This window comes from Molothrus aeneus, chromosome 23, assembly GCF_037042795.1.
Source record: "Molothrus aeneus isolate 106 chromosome 23, BPBGC_Maene_1.0, whole genome shotgun sequence".
NCBI lineage: Eukaryota > Metazoa > Chordata > Aves > Passeriformes > Icteridae > Molothrus > Molothrus aeneus.
Window position 1 is genome coordinate 183,518 of NC_089668.1, and position 16,425 is coordinate 199,942.

Sequence of the window (16,425 nt, forward strand, 5' to 3'; positions counted from 1 at the left end):
TGAAAGCAGTGGCCCAGGCTATTTCAGATGGCAACTTGCACATCCAGCACTGCCTCTCAAACCACACCTGGGTAACACCTCCAGTTTCTGTGATAACAGTGCAAACCTGTCAGATTGATCTTCCCAGGAGCCTCCCTCCCGATCTGTGCTAACCTCTGCTAACCCTGTCCAAAGATTAGGAGATGTCTGTGAAAGAACTACCTGAAATGCCAACAGGCCATTGCTGCATGGAAGCCATACCAACTCTCAAAATTGCATCTTTAAGATCCCCAGAACTCCCACAGAGAACAGAGATTAAATGAGCTTTAAGAAACTCTCACCAAATCTTCTGCTTAGAAAAATTACAAAGATAAAAAACATTTAATTCTCTAAATGGGAAGATTCAGTTCAAATTACAGTTGAGCTGATTTATCCACATGGGACAAGACATAGGGACAAGACTCGTATGTCAATAGCCCAGCCACAGACCTTAGAGGAGGTGCCTGAGTATAACCAGGGAAGCCTGAATTATCCCTACCAGCTCCTGCCCTAAGTGGAAACCACATGGCCTGGCAGTGACAGCCATGCCAGACATTGTTTGGTGGGATGTGGATTCTTGGTTTGGGTTTTTTTTCCAAAAGCAGCTGAAAGAAGGAATTGTCACTAACCACAAAACCTCATCCACCATTCTCCAATCCCAGCCCCCAGTGAAGCATCAACATTCAGACACTGTCTCTTAGAGGTGACAGAGAAGAGGCAGGCAGGGATTCCTTCCTGCAGGTAGCTGTTGGGAACAGGGATAGCTCATGGCAGAAAACTCCAGTAATTACACTGTTCCCAGAACACGTGTGTCCTGGCTAAACATTGGCAGATTTGAGTCCAAACTGGACTGTTTTCAGGAAAGATGGTCAGACATTCGGATGCAACGAATAATCTTCCCTTATGAAGGGAAGAGTGTCTTGGAGCAGTGGCTCCAGAACATCTCAGGGTACAAAAACCAGTTTATGGGGTCACTTACCTATTAGTGAGTTGCTGTTTCTGTTGACAGGTTTGGGAGGAGGAACGGGAGGCTGTTTGGCAGGAGCTGTGCTGGTTGTACTGGTGGGAGCAGTAGTGTTGGCACTGGCAGGAGCAGGGAGCAGAGTCCTGGGGGCTGGGGAAGGGGCAGCTGTGGAATTGACTGTCTTTGCTGCCGTGGGGGCTGTGCTGAAGGGGGCAGTTCTTGCAGTACTGCTGGCAGGTATTGGATCCTTTGCCTGTACTTCGTTTGCCTCCTGGGAAGTGGAGGGAGGTCGTTTTGGAGGAAGAAGAGGTTGTCTGGAAACATGTGGCTCCTGAGGTGGTTCCAGTTCAGGCCCAGGGTGGCTGCTGGAGGAGCCTGCAAAGGGAGGCAGCTCAGTTTAAGGCACCAGAGGGCCCACTGAGGGTGGGAAGGATCAGATGAGAATTCAGAAGTGGTTACAGGAGAATGTAAAGCCCTGATTTTGCACACGTCTGGCTTCTTACCCTGCCTCTTCTTTGGTTCCTCCACTGGAGCAGGCTTCCTAAGGCTGGGTGGCTTTGTGGCCTCTTCCTCCTGGCTGGGCAGGTTACAGACCCCGGGGCCCCCAATGGGGACAGTGTGGCCATTCTTCAGTGCAGGTGGGTTCAGCTTCTCTGGCTCTTCACCATCTGCAAGGGGACGGGAGGACACAGAAGCAAAGAGAAAACACTTAAAAGGCAGGGGAGAGGAGAGGTGGCTGAGCTGACTCAACCACCAGGGAACCACACCAACTTCCTTCTGGCTTCTGAAAGAGCTTCAGCCCCCTTCTGCACAGGACAGCACAGCAACTCAACCAGCTGGAGCTGAGAGCCCTTGATTTCATTATCAATGAGTAAATCACACAGCACTGTATGCTATGAAGGGCTTTTCTTCTCCCTGTCCTGCCCTTGCTCTTTTGTTACAGATCAGTGTGCCCAGTGCTGTGCTGCAGCACAAGGAAGCTGTAACTCAAGCCATAAATCTCCAGCAGCTTTTGGATCCACCCTCCATCACAGAGCAGTCACCAATTCCCTGCTGCAATGCAGATTCCAGCATGAGCCGAGTCAGCTACTGCATGTGCAATAATGGACTTTCATAAAGTCTTCAGATTAGCAGAAGCACCTCTGTTTTCCTCATTTCTACCCTGGATTTGGCACAAAAATTGCTGCTCAATCCAAAACATCAGCAAGGCAGATTTCCTCACTTTACCTTTGTTTCAATAAGATGTAATGACACAGCTCTAGAATTTTATGTAGCTCACTTTAAATATTTCTGCTTTTACAAATTCTAGCATGGAGGTTCCCGGTGTTAAAGCAAGACCTCCTTTGGAAAAAACCCCATCCAATCCAACCCATGCTTTTGAGGGTCCTGAAACTCCTAATCCCCATGAGGAAATACTCCACCGTTCTCAGTAATTTCCCTGACAGGACAAATTTTTGATAGTATTACTCTCAAAAAAAGGCTCAGCATCCACCTCTGAGGGGAAATTGCCTATTTGGACTGAATTTCAACTCAAGAAAACTTAAATAAATACATCATCCATTTGATTAAAAATCTTTTTCAATTCATCTGCCATCTCTGAAGGAATTGGAGTGTGTGGCATCCATGCTCTCCAGGTGCTAGACCCTAGCACACTCTGCTGTTCTGATTTTTGATAATTTATTCCACTGCCCTCCTCACCTTTCCTCTCCCTCCAAAGTGCTACCTCCCCTTCCCTATCCTGGTATTATTCAGAAGCTTCCCAGGATTTCTTTTCCACAAGAAGCAGCCTCGGTTCCTTTGAGGAGCTGGTAGACAGCCCTCACTGCCCTTCCCTGAAATGCAGCAGGCACAAACAGCAACAAGAGGGAGTTTCCTCCCCAGCCAGGGCTGAAACTCAAGGGATGAGACAGACATTTTTATGACAGCAACGGCCTCTGGTTATCCAAAGTTTTTAGCAAGGGAGATACGAACAATATGATCCAGCTTTCCTCACCACTTTTCCACATCACACAAATCCCAGTCAGGTGAGTGGATGGTGATCTGACAACTTATTTTGGCAGCATGATCCCAACTTGGAGACATCAAAGATGAAAGAAAAGGGGATAAGACTTCCTAGACAGCAGTGCAAACTTTAATAAGCCTAGTGGTGACTATGACACCATACCGTGAAGCATCTCTTGGAAGATATGCCCCTACCCAAGCAGCTCAGAATTCATCCATTTATGATTGTTCTCCCAGCCTGAGCCCTGGGGGCAGAACCTCTCCCATTTGGAACAGCAGGAGATGGCGAGTGGCAGTGTGACAGCAGAGGCTGGCAGGATAGCACAGAGAAGGACAGGATGGGAAGCGACCACAGCACAGCCCTCCCTCCCTGCAGGAAGGTGTTCCAGACAGGCACTGCACTTCCTCAGCACCATCTTCCTCCCTGAGCAGGCTGCCTTCCTCCCAGGTGGGAAAACAGAGAAGAGAGAGCATTGAAAAGGGTAAGGCAGGCAGGAATCACTTCAGCAGAAAGCCCTTAGATTTGTCTCCCAAGGGTGAGGTTTGGCCAGAGGAAGATCAGCCACACAGACACAGACAGAAGTTTGTTTGCAGACTCACCCTGCTCAGGCTCTTCCAACAGAACCCCTCTTTTTACCAGCTCCTCTCTTGGCTTTCGCATAGAAATCTTTCGTTCTAAAACTGATATTAAATTGAAAAAAAGCACTCAGAAAACAGGGCAAGCTTGAAGTTCAAGAAGGTTTGTTTTTTTGGTTTTTTTTTCTTTTAAAGAGGTTCTCTAGAGGAAATAAAAGGGCTTCAAATTTCACTGGTTTTGCATGGATTAAGAGGAGAGAGAAGGAACTGCATGTTGAGACCTGCATTTCACACTGCACTGCTGATTGTGGAGCAAACCCTCCCTCCGCATAGCTGCTTGGGGAACTTCCTTGAAAGAAAGGAATTAATCTGTCTGATACTACAGCTCCATGGCAAGGTGTTTCTGGAGAGATTGCAGGTGCCAGCCCATCACCAAAGTCCCATTTTGGTTCTTGCACACGTCAGCACTCAGCTCGTGACAGCAAGCCCTTCTCAGATGGATGGAGGCAGGGACACCCACCCAGCCCCTGTCACTTTACCTTCTGAAGTCTCCTTGAATTTGTCACTGCTTTTCTTTTTCCTCCACTTCCAGGGTTTGAAAATCTTGCCAAAGCTTGAGAACTTGCTTTTCCTCTTTGTAGGAGGTGTGGTGTCACCTGACTCCAAAACATCTACCCCCATGCTGGCATCACTTGGGGCGTGATCCACGTCTTCAGCTGCACAGAAAAGAAGGAAAAGAATAAAGAATTACTTCTGTGCTGCAAGTAACAGCTCCCATCTCCCACCAACCCACCCCACACTGGGAATGGTGGCACACGTTCATGCAGAAAAGGGAACGAGACTCTGTCTGTGGCTCCACTGAGCTCTCACATCAGCTTGGGGAGACACAAGTGGGCTTCTCAACATAAACAGGGCAAAGGGAAACTGGCAAGGGCCTTCCTGATGAGACAAAGATTACAGAACCCCAGAACCATTAAGGTTGGAAAAGACCTCCAAGATTGTTGAATCCAGTCTGTGAACAACCTCCACCTTGTCACCAGCCCAGAGCACTGAGTGCTATGTCCATTTGTTCCTTGGACACCCTTCAGGGGATGGGGCAGACTGTGCCAAGGACTGATAACTCTTTAAAAGAATAAATTCCTCCTGATGGCCAACCTGAATCTTCCCTGGCACAACTTGATGCCGTTTCCTCCTGTTCTGTTCCTTGTTCTCCAGGGGCAGAGCCTGACCCCCACCTGTCTCCACCTGCCTGTCAGGGAGTTGAAGGGAGTGGGAAGGTCCCCCTGAGCCCCCTTTTCTCCAGGCTGAGTCCCCCCAGTTCTCTCAGCCACATATTAATTTAGTTTTGCAGTGTCACAGCTTTGCCCATGAACACAAACCACTTCCCTACATTTTCTTATCTTCATTTGGAAGCAACTGGTGCTGGACACAAGTTCATGACCACAAACACCTTCCTGCCCACTGACCTGACATTCACAACTGTCCGCACCCCGAAATCACCAGACCCATTCCAGCAGCTGGATGTGCTAGATTTTCCCCGCTCTGATTCTCCTTCTATAAATAAGGGCAGCAAAGCTGGCCAAGAGCAACAACTCCACAGGAAAGCGACACAATACAGGCCTGTGCTCCACCTACTGCACAGGAGTCTCTGGAGAGCAGCACAAGAAGGACATGGAGGCGGGAAGGGACACGTGAAAAAGCCAAGCAAAAAAACCCCCATCCCCAACTCAAAAAAACCCCACATTTCTGAAGCAGAACCAGAGCAGAAAACGCTAATTTGGGGACTATTGATCCTGCCTCGCCTGATGTTGCTGTTTTGGGGTATTTGATGGAACACAGAGAAGCACTTACAATGAGCAGAATCTAGCATTGTCTGAAAAAAAAAATAAAAAATCAGTGTGCACAAGCTAAAAGTGAAGCCATCTGGTGCCCACTCCATGGCAGGATTTCCAGAGCCAGAATCCCTCAGCTTCAGCACTAGAGACAGGAGCACTGCAGCCCTGGAGTTGTACATGCAATTTTAACAAGCAGTATTCACTGTGCTCAACAGAGCATTCCCAAATTTCACCAGGCAGGCACAAGCACTTGCCAAGCACAGGCTGTAGGTGGAATTTGAAGCCCAAGTGTCATCAAAGGCATTTCCCTCACCTTTCCAAGGAGAACAGTGCTGAAGGCAGCAGTACCAAGCTTGCCTTATATCTACCCCTTCCCTGGTGGCTCTGAGGAATGTCACTAATGTGCTGCCTACCACCCAAGATGTCAGAATGCTGCACTAAGCGAAGTAAGTTATTAAAAGAAAACTCAACCATCAGCTCCAGGGATTAATGAAGAGCCCTCAGCACCCTGGAATGTCTCCATTTCCAGTTAGAAGGAGAATGACAAGCATTCCCCTGCCACAGTCCCCTGGTAACAGCCAGGGAGGAGCACAGGACCTGAAAGGACCAGCCAGAACTGCAGGAGACACACATACCTCCAAAGGAGGAGCAGCTAAGAGCAGAGAGGGTGGGGAGAACCCACATGTGACTCCTCCTGCTCCTCTTCCAGCAGCTCCTGCAGCCCAGGTCCAGCTGTCAAAGCAAATACCTTCCCAGGGTGGAGTTTCACTGCCAGAGCTGCAACCACGCAGGTGAACACAGGAGGTTTCACAAGACCTTCCCATCAAGAGCAAATCACCCGGTCCTGCTTCTCTGCCTCTCACCGCTCCCTCGGCCGTGGTACAACTGCTCACAGGCTCCTGCTGAGAGCCAGGTGTCGTCCAACACGGAAACACTCGGTTTTGTTCATTTATAATCACTGCCATGCCCAAAAGCAGCTAGGCAAGAGGGGGAGACATGCACACTAGAACACAACACTGTCCACATCATTTCCACCACCCTTTTGCTCTGTGTAGACTAAAACTTGACATGTTACTAAACATTCTGAGACCATTCCAGCCCACTGCTCACACTGCAGCCAGGGAAACAACTCCTCCCCTGATCCTCACTGGGATTCATTCTGTCCTGTTGTGCAGATGACAGGAGAGCCTGTCCGACCCTTCCACAGCACTCTTCCTTTTCCCATCCCCAATTACCACAGGGACATAGACATCTAAAGCAGTCTGTTGTGAAGCAATTATGACACTGAGGACTAATGAGCGGGTGGATCAGCAGCTGGAGGTGAGATTCACAGATCTGCATTCAAATAACCTTATTGTTCAGTGATTGTTCACATTAGATAGTGCTCACACTCCCTCCAAAACGGACCATCCCTTCCATTCACAGCCCATTTCCAGCTGAAATCTCCATGAAATGGTGCAGAGAGGACATCTCTTCCCTGTGAGGGCAAAGAATCCACCTTGCTGAGGCTGTGCCTCCTCCTGCTGTGCTCTGCAAGGAGGGTCCTTAAGCTGCTTTGCAATGCAAGGGGGAAACCCTTCCTTATCCGAGTTATGCACTGGAAAACCGGGAAGGAACCACAGTGCCATGCTAGGGGAACAAAAAAGGGTAAAAAAAGAGGACCCAGACTTGGAGGGAAGGGTGGGAAGCACCAGGAATCTGATGCCTTCACCCGACCTGGCCCAGCAGCAAGGCTGTGTCCAAGCCTCACCCTCACCACGGGTGCCATTTAAAATACACGGAAAAGGTTAAATGAGGTCATACAGCCCTGGGTGAAGCCAGCAGAGTCCTCACGAGAAGGTCAAGAGATTCCCAGCTGGCAGGTCCCTAAAGTGACCCACGCCAAAGCAGGACCTTGTTCAAGCCTTCTGGAAGCAGTAGTCCACGTTTTGGAAAAATGACCCTGGAGCTGGGAGAGCCCCACAGAGCCCACCATGACAGCTGGATGCTGTGTTTAATGTTCCAACAGAGCCCTGGTTGAGGAAAAATCAGGGATAAAATAGGTGGCGCAACTTCAGCATGTTGCCTGATGCTCCCAGAGGAGATGGCCTGGAACGCTTGGAGCTCAGAACCCAGCTGGTCCAGGGACAGCCTGATGCCCCAGCTGCTTCCCAGCCAGAGCCTCCTGCCATTTCAGATCCCCTCTCCCAAACACTTAAGCTGTTCTGATCTCATTCTATCCAAACAAGCAGGTGAATTTGAGCTGTTTAAAACAGCATTTATGTTAACTCAAAATGTTTAGACTGAAATAATCTAGGGAAACGTCACAAAACTGGCACAGCCCGAACACACAAGAAGGCAGGAAGCTCCAAGTGCCAAGCAACTTGGAATGCAATTCCCTATTGCTTTGCCTGGCCACCTGGTCCTTCCAACTCTCCCCTGCAGACATGTTTTTGCTCAAATCTTGCAGTTAAATTTCATGCAGAAAAAAAGCTCCTTTTCCACTGCATCTTGTGGTGTTGAGTGACCCCAGTCTTTTTTGTTTTTTCCAAAACAGAGAAACCATTTCAGTGGAAGGAGCTAGAGACCCACAGTTGGTCTCTCCCATCCTCAGCAAGTGGCTGCGGTGATGTGTCACCTGCTCCAAAACTTGGAGCTTGGGCCAGATTTCTTCCATCCACAAACCAGAGTTCACCCAGAACCTGATCCATCTCTTCTTGTAGCAGCTACACAGGATCCCCACAAATGCCAGGAGTTGCTGTTCATAAGGAGCTTGCTGGGCATTTCTGTCTTTGGGCCAATGAGGTACTTCAGTGCAGCAACTCTTCTTAATCACCTTTATTTCCTTCCCTAAGGAACACATATGCCTGAAGTTCTCCATTGAGCAGGCCCACAAGGTGCAGGGGAAGTTCTGCAGGGAATGCGGGTGCTCCTCGCACCCCTCAGGTACCTGGAGCACGCCGGTACCTGTGGCTCCAGCAGGACCACCACAGCTCCCAGCCAGCACCACGGCACTGCCACAAGCCTTCTTGTTGCCACCACGCTGTGGATGCACAGGCTGGAGAGAGCCCAACTCCCTCCTTTCCCACCCTGCCATGTCCAGCAGAGCAGTTAAGAATCCGAGAAGCTTCCAAGCAAACAACAACAACTCAAAACGCAAACACTCTTAGAGTGAAATGCTGTTAAAAGTATCCAAAAAAGCACTTTGGGTAAATGTTTCTAAGCTTCCCTAAAACAGCTTTAAAAACTTGTGTTTTCCTGAATCGTCCAGGGAAGACGTGAATCCTGACCTTAAAGGAATGAAAGGTTGTGGTCACAAAACAGCCTCAAACAGTCCCAGCCCTCAGCTTCCCTGTGTTTTGTATGTTTCTAATCACCATAATCTTCACAGGACTCTCCTTAACAGCATCCTGACACAGTTAATGCAAGAACCATCTCTTCAAGTTCCAGATTTAATCAGTAGGAACCCTGAGAGCTGTGCCATGAAAAAAGACTTCAGGGAGCAAATGAGCAGTTGAGGAAACACCAGGTCTGCTGGCCCCAGTCTCCAGAAAGCACAATATCATTACACCAAGTCCACTTCCCTGGAAATTACCACTGTTCTTGGCATTTGATGAGAGAAAGAGCCCAAGACTGACCAGGTCAGCTTCTAACAGTGAGTAAATCCAAGCAGAAGATGCTGTTAATCTCCACAGTACAAAGACAACTGAAGTTTTACTTCCCCTCCACTCTATCACATTATTTTTAGCAACTCTTGAACCAGACTAGCTGTAGTGAACTGATGGTGGGCAAGAGAATCACTGGTTTCATCTGAGCCCTAGAAATGCTTGATAGAGTCAAAGTTACAGAAGTGAAAAATAATGAAGATAATAGTCTGTATCTTGAAGGTGATCTTTGTCTGCCAATGTCCATTTCTTCTCTGAAAATCAGAAAATTCCACTTTATAGATGAGGGTGAACAACTGAGCCCAGCCAGCTAACAGCAAGTGGGAATGAGAGCAAGGCAGCAGCGGGATGTGGAAAGTCTCCTCACAGCCAGTGCTGGGAACAGCACCCACGACAGAGCTGGAGCAACACCGACCCCACACAGCGCTCGGGAAGCGGGGCTGCTCCTAGGGCTTACACAGTTGTGTTTTCTCCAGCCTGTTACTGAGATACTTCACAATGGAGAGAGAAAACAAGCAGGGAGATGATTGCCAAGCCCTTCTGCCCCGAAACTGCTGCAGCTGCCCCAAAAGACGGGTGACATCAATCACAGAGAGGCAATTCTTGGTGGCTTTGGTCCCGGCTCACTCTCAGTGCTGACTCCTGCCCCATGCAGAAGAACATTCCCACTGTCCAAGTGCTTTGCAAAGGTAGTATCCCTGAATCCACGCCAGCCAGAGGCTGTCCCTTAGAACAGCAGCTTGGAGCCTGTCTGAAGACCAGAGAACGTGTTGCACAGTGACTGCATGTGAAATCAGTAAGAGAATGGAAGGAAATGGAGTTATTTCTCTAGTTTCTCTCCCCAGCTGGGCGCAGGTTACACAAGTTCCACATTCCACTCCTCCCAACTCCTCCTGCAGTTTCACCTGCAGTGCTGGCCTGCTGCAGCCCCACAGCTCCCCGGTCTCCCCTGCCCTGCATTACTCACCAAAAGCACCTGGATTTACCGGTCTCGAGAAGTGCGGCTGCCCCATGGGATTCTGTTCAGACCGCTCTCCGGGAAGAGGTGGGAGGAGAACAGAGGAAAAGTCTACGCTGAGAACACTTCACCCTTTAAACGGTAAATCCACACTCCGGATGAGGAAGGAGGCTGGCCAGGGAGGCACTCCCAGCTCTCAGGCCACGGTGTCCGATGGTCCGGCACAGCTCCTGCTCGCCCTGTGCCCCATGGCTGGGCACTTGATTCTCATAAATAAGTGTCCGTGCCAGCTCCCTTCACGCAGGAATGCCTGTCATTCCAGAGCAGAGCTGGCTAGGGCGAAGCTCAGGAAGGGGAGGAGACAGGCAGCCAGGATCCAGCCACTGAGCTGCACAATCCAAATTATCAACACCCCTCGCTCCTTCCTCGCATCCAGTTCAGCAAGAAGAGAGGAAAGCTGGGAGCGAGGAGAAGGAGAGCAGAGTGTTCTTCTCAGGGATGGGCTTGGAGAATCCATGCACAGCAACACACCAAGGGGTCTCACCTCCCAAAATGGGATGAAGGAATTTCCAGCCTACCTGTGCCAGCTAAACACAAACTAAGGCAGTCAGGGATGAGACAGCCGTTCCCTAAGTGCTGTGGGAGCTGCATTACCCCCGAGCAAAGGGAATTTCAATGACAGCCTGAGCTGATATGCATCTAGCCAAATGTAAAAATACAATTTCATGCAATTCCCCTCTCCACTAAAGTTACCAGGAAGCATGTCTTCTCGTGTAATTTAAATTTAACAATGGAAAATTTAAATTTAACAAGGAAAGTAAAAGTTTAGTTTCTATTCATGTGTCACAACTTGATGGTTAAGGTAACAAACATCCCCCTCAGCCATCTGCCTCACAATAAAAGATCTCCAAAGTTTAAATATGTCCATTTGGATTCCTTCATTTATCATTATAATTTGGGCTAGGACTTCTGTGAACCTACAGCTCGTTTACCCTATACACCCTACAACAGAGAAGCAGGAAAATCTTTATTTATTCATTTAAAGTAGGGCTGTGGTGCTGAGAAGCAAAGAGATACAAATCTGTGTTTCAAATTGCAGCTGGCTCTGGCCTTAAGCATCTTTCAGGAGTACTAGCCACTCTCTCCTCTTTTAGGGGAGAAAGCAAAACCCCACCAGAAAACAGCTGACAACATTCACAAAGCACCACAAATCCAAAAGTAACACCAGCATCATTGTTTTCAAGGCAACTCATAGCCAGAAAAACCCATCAGTCCATCATTCAGCTCCACATCTGAAAGGAAAGGTGCAAATTCTGTCCCAGAAAACAAAACATCAAAAAATGTTCCTGCCTCAGCTGCAGCCTGAGGTCAGAGCATGAGAGCAGCTCCTAAGAAACCCTCTGCTTTCAGAAGGCTTTGTTTCACCACTGGAGAAAAATACAGGACAAAGCAACCTGCCCTTGTCCCACTGGACATCCAGGATAAAGGAAAACCAACACTTCAAGCAAGGAAGAGTAATAAAAGGCAAAAATTCCCATAATAATGAGAAAGACCGTCTGACTTTGCTGCACAGCAACCAGAAGAAACCAGAGCAACTGTTTTACTCCTCAGGGACAGGTGATGACTTTCTTAAGATGAAAAAGCTGGAATAGCAAAAAGCTTCCTAAAGGAGAGCAAAATGGGAAACAGCTGATTGTCCCTTCAGCATTTTCTTTTAAAATACAGTAACGAAGAAACACCAGTTACATGAAAATTTTATGTGATTTAAGGAGAGGCAGATGGCTGAAATAAAAAAAAAAAAAACAGGCAGCAAACACTCAAACATGGAGTACATGGCCTTCTTCTGAAGTTTCATTTCCTCTCCATCCAGCCCAGCATCCCATTAAACCCCTGGCATTTCCATGTTAATAATCTGTTTATATACATTGTAAAAGGAACTCTTCTGTATTGTTTCATTTTAAAATCTAATGAAAGCCATGAGCCCAATATTAGCTCCTCTAATAAAGGCAGCGCTGCTCACATTTCGGTTCACACCGACGTGAAATGCTACATTCACCCAGGGTGACTCAGACATTTGTGTTCCATGATTCAGCCACAGGAACATTAAAAAGGACTCCAGCATTATCCCATCCCTGCCGATGGAGCTGTTTAAAACCAGTGATACTGGGCGTTTTCCTTCAGAGCTCATCAGCAGAGAGTCAGGAGGCCTTTAGGGCCTTTAGGGCTCTTCCACTGTGGGAGATGCACCCACTAAAATCCTTCAGCCCTCTAATCAGTTTGGTTTCACCGCAGTTTTTGTCTTCAGCTTTGGAAGAAGAAAGTGAAAAAATCTTACACGATCACATAACAGCTGTGTCTGCCCAGAGAGATGAACCCTTCTGAGCAGTGCAGCCATCACCAAGGGCAGCAGAGCAGGGAGTCACTCTGAACAAATGGGCACAACGTGACGCTCTTCCTTTCCCCTTACATGGAATGAAAGGCCAGTGTGGAAGTGGAAAATGGGTTATTTATAAGGCAGCTGGCATCACATTGTTTGCGTCCTGCAGACTTTGATGGCTCTGATGAGACAAACGGGAGCTGGACTGCTCCTACACCACATGACTTCCTTCATGCTTCCTGTGACATTTCCAAGAGGGAAACTCCTATTTCCCAGAGCATTCCAGTTAGTCAGCATGGTGCTCCACCTCAGACAGCGAAGGGCAGCAGGTCCAGCATGTCAGGGGCTTGGTGCCACCACCCCGTGCTGGGAAGGTGAGCGTGCCATGTCCCACAGCAGTCCAGCTGCTGACCACGATGGAGCACAGCTGGAGGAAGAGATTGCTGTGCCAAGGAGCTGACTGGCAGCACTTCCAGCCCCACCTCTGGGAAGGTGAGGCCGTGCTCCTGGAGAGCCCTGTGCTCACGGCAGGTGGCTGGAGCACAAGGAACGGGCTCAAAAAGTTGTAACTAAACTGGGCTGTGAGCCCAGAGGAGCTTAAGGCAAAAATACCCTCCAGCCTCGTTTTCCAGGGGAAATACAACTTCCATTGGAAGTAAGCTTTAGCCAGTACTGGAAAAGCCTCACCGTCTCCTCACCACTCCCTGCAATTACAACACAGGCCAAGTATTTTCTTGTTTACTAGTGAAGGAATGCTGAGGAATGTCATCTTGACAAAATTAAAGATTCAGTCACATCTTGGCTAACTTGACTAACCCTAATTTGATCACTATGGTGATTCATGGCTTTGCCATCTCAAGGCAAGGGAAACTCCAAAGCTGATGAACAACTTTTTGGAGCACCTTGTAGCAGCATTAAAAGAAAGTCTGGTCAGAAGCCAAAGGAAGCACACATATAGGATACATTCCAGCAAAGCATCAGGCATTAGCAAAGCATCAGCGTGTTCCCAACAGGGAAGCATTAAGAGGCAGGATACCCATCTGCCACTTCCAGCTACATTATTAGGAACGCATTAGGCAAAAACACGGAGAAGAAAATTACATTAATTATCGCATTGTTTAGAGAAGAAACAGGAATGGCATTTAGCTTAACTCTTGTTTAACCCTCTCCTGCAGCAAAAACTCAAGATACTTAGAGAAAAATGTATAAACTGACATCACCTGAGGCCCCCCATTTCAAAACAAGGGGATGAAGAAAATCAAAATATATTCCCCTCCGTCCAAAGCATTGCCCAGCACGAGTTTTTAGAGCTGGCCCAGCACAGCACACAGTGCTCTTCCCAAGAGAGTGGCTGCTGTACAGTCACATCCATCACAAACAGCCTTACAGGACAAACCCAACTCTTAAGACTTTACAGCTCTGTGCAGACATTATCCAACATAAACATGTCCTCCAGCAGAGTAAGTACATCTATGCCACTTATAAAACCCATGGGACAAACTCTGTTTTGCATAACATTGCAAGTTAACAACAAAAGATAACAGCAAAAATATCAGTAAATATGAAACCTCTAAATTCAAATTAAGTTGCAATTAACCCTAAGAGGTAGGAGTATATTTAACTCTAAGTCAGTCTTCAGTGTATAGGTCAAAGTCCACAGACTCACGATCCCAAATTTCTCTTCCTACCTCTAATCCTTCAAGATGTCAAACTTCAGCTGCAAGCCTGTCTGCTCACAAAGTAACTGGAAAGAAAGGCAGCAAGATTCCTCTGTAAAGGTTGTTTCCTCTTTTAAACGTTTCGCAAAAATCTCAGTAAATGGATTTGCTCTTCATACCCAAAGCTGAAACTGCAGCAAACACCTTTGCTCTGCCAAGCCAACGGGCTTGCAGCAGCCCCACTGCACCAATAATCCAAATTATCCTTCAACACCTCCAGCTTTCCAGTCTGAAGTTACATTTTTTCCAAATTACTGCACAAGCCAGGCAGTGCCAGGGCATCCTACCAGCCCTCATTCGCCTGGCTCTGCTCAGGGAAGCTTACAAAAGCGCCTTGGTTTAGTTTTTGGGGAACACCCAACTTTCTGCACCTGCTCTGCTTTAATTATTGACTAGGCGAGGAGCTCCTGATTAAAATGCAAGGCAAGTCTGGCACACAACCTCAGCTTCTGATCATCGCCCGCAGATACAGTTGGAACAGAAACCCAAATTCCCTGCCACAGCTCAGGAATTAAAAGAAAGGGTGGATCAGTTTCACTTGGGGCACTTAAATTCAGCAAGGAAAATACTTTTTGTACCCTTGCAACTGAAAACTCTCACAACATTTGAAATTTTAAACCACAGCTTTAGGTTCACACACAGAGAGAAGGTTTAAAAGCTTCCTTTCAATTGTACTGTGTTTTTACAAGTCATTTCTGCCAGAGTAAACCTAACAGGTAATTACAGGTCTGACCTCCTTCTATTGCACAAATATGCCTTTGGAAACAACGTGGATAAATATTTGCCCAATACAAGAAGACAACTCCAAGAGGAACCATTCCAGTTTATCAACTCTGTGATTCATGTTGATACAAGCTTTATTCTCTATTTAAGGAACAAGATAACGCTTAGGAAGTGCATCTGCCCAAATTACGTTTCATAGATCTGCCATGGGCCACCCTAAACAGTGGCACTGCCAGACCTCAGGTCACACCCAGACAAGAGCCATCAGCAAGACAGGGAGTGAACTTCCACCGCAGATACTGACCCTTGCTCAACCACCAAGGTATCTCTGAGCAGCAGCCAGGCTGAAGACAGAAACACGGGTAAAACATTGCTGCTAATGTGAATAAAGCAGTGCTGGGGCTGTGCTGTGTAACATCCCATTCTTCCCCTTTGGAACTGGGGAGATAATTATGGAGGCCCAAAGGAGCTGAAAACAAAACGAGAGCACTCCCCCTGCCCCTTCAGCCTTATCCTGAAATCCCAATCCCAGATGCTCCTATTTTCTGCCAGTACTAAGAGAACTTGGGAAAACAAGGCGGTGGCAGCCACAGCCACCAAAAGCCATCCAGGAAGAAGGCACAAAAATCAGACAGGATGATTGTGTCCCAAACCATACAGACCTTGAGCCCCCCAAACCCAACGCTGTTTATGCATCACACTGGCTCACAGGAGTGCAGGGACAATGCCATGGGAATTGTTTACAGCGTCAAGGTCCTTTCACAGAATTAAAGGAAATGTCAAGAGATGAGATAACACCAACGGTTCTGAAGGTACAGAATCCTAACCTTATAGGAAGCTATTGCTCCCTGAGTTGCTTCTCTCTCTTGCAGGAACAATCCTTCACACATTCCCAGATTCCTCATTTCACATCATTCCCTTATCCTGTGTCTGTAGAGAACCAGCAGCAGAGTGGTACACAAAAATTATGGTGTATAAACAGATATTAAACTGTTTCTCTGTGCACTTTGGGTTTGAAATCAGGGATTTTCTCTTGTGCTGAATTCCCATCTCAAAAAGCTTGTGGAAGGTGCTGGCTCCTTTGCAGTGAGAATTATCCCCTGAGGTCCCTGGAATTACAGGCTACTGCAATGCCATCTAAATCTGTCACCTTATCAACAGCAGGGCTGGCTGGCCTCTGGGCACTTAAACTGGTCCAAAATCCCAGGTGTCCCCTTGGCTATACCAGCCCCCACATCCTCTAGGTGCCTTCTTTGAGACAGCCCAGACACTTTGTCATTAGCAACCCTGAGGGCTGTTTCTGCAGTAAATGAGCTCCTTGGATCTTCCAAAACAATTCTCACCTTCCTCAAGGGAACAGAAAAGAATAAAAATAAAACCTCACCAAAAAAATCTGCAGTTCTTAACAAGATCAGCCCTTAAAAAACAAAAAAAGAGAGAGAATCAAAGCTTGGAAACAAAAACCCGACTTATCCTTTAATAACAGAACTTTCCTGTATTTATGGAGATTTCTGGTTTGGCACAAAAACATCTGCTCATTTAGTGGGTGTTATAAGCATCACTTTATATTCTGGTGATGCTGAAACCAAGAGGCCTGGTTTAGTGGTAAAT

The 16,425-nt window shown here is 47.5% G+C and overlaps 1 protein-coding gene across 5 annotated transcripts in view; it reads right to left on the reverse strand.

Moving 5' to 3' along the window:
- The window catches only part of PHACTR4 (phosphatase and actin regulator 4), a 49,043-nt gene that overhangs the window by 9,175 nt on the left and 23,443 nt on the right, over positions 1–16,425 (reverse strand). For 3 of the 5 annotated variants that reach the window (XM_066564955.1, XM_066564957.1, XM_066564956.1), the window contains 4 exons: positions 4,099–4,275; positions 3,584–3,664; positions 1,486–1,650; positions 998–1,357 (listed from right to left, as the gene is read on the reverse strand). In XM_066564955.1, coding sequence (XP_066421052.1) covers positions 998–1,357; positions 1,486–1,650; positions 3,584–3,664; positions 4,099–4,275 — 783 coding nt within the window. Of the gene's footprint in view, positions 1–997; positions 1,358–1,485; positions 1,651–3,583; positions 3,665–4,098; positions 4,276–10,005; positions 10,152–16,425 lie in introns of those variants that run through there. The other 2 variants (XM_066564954.1, XM_066564958.1) reach the window with 2 other exon arrangements.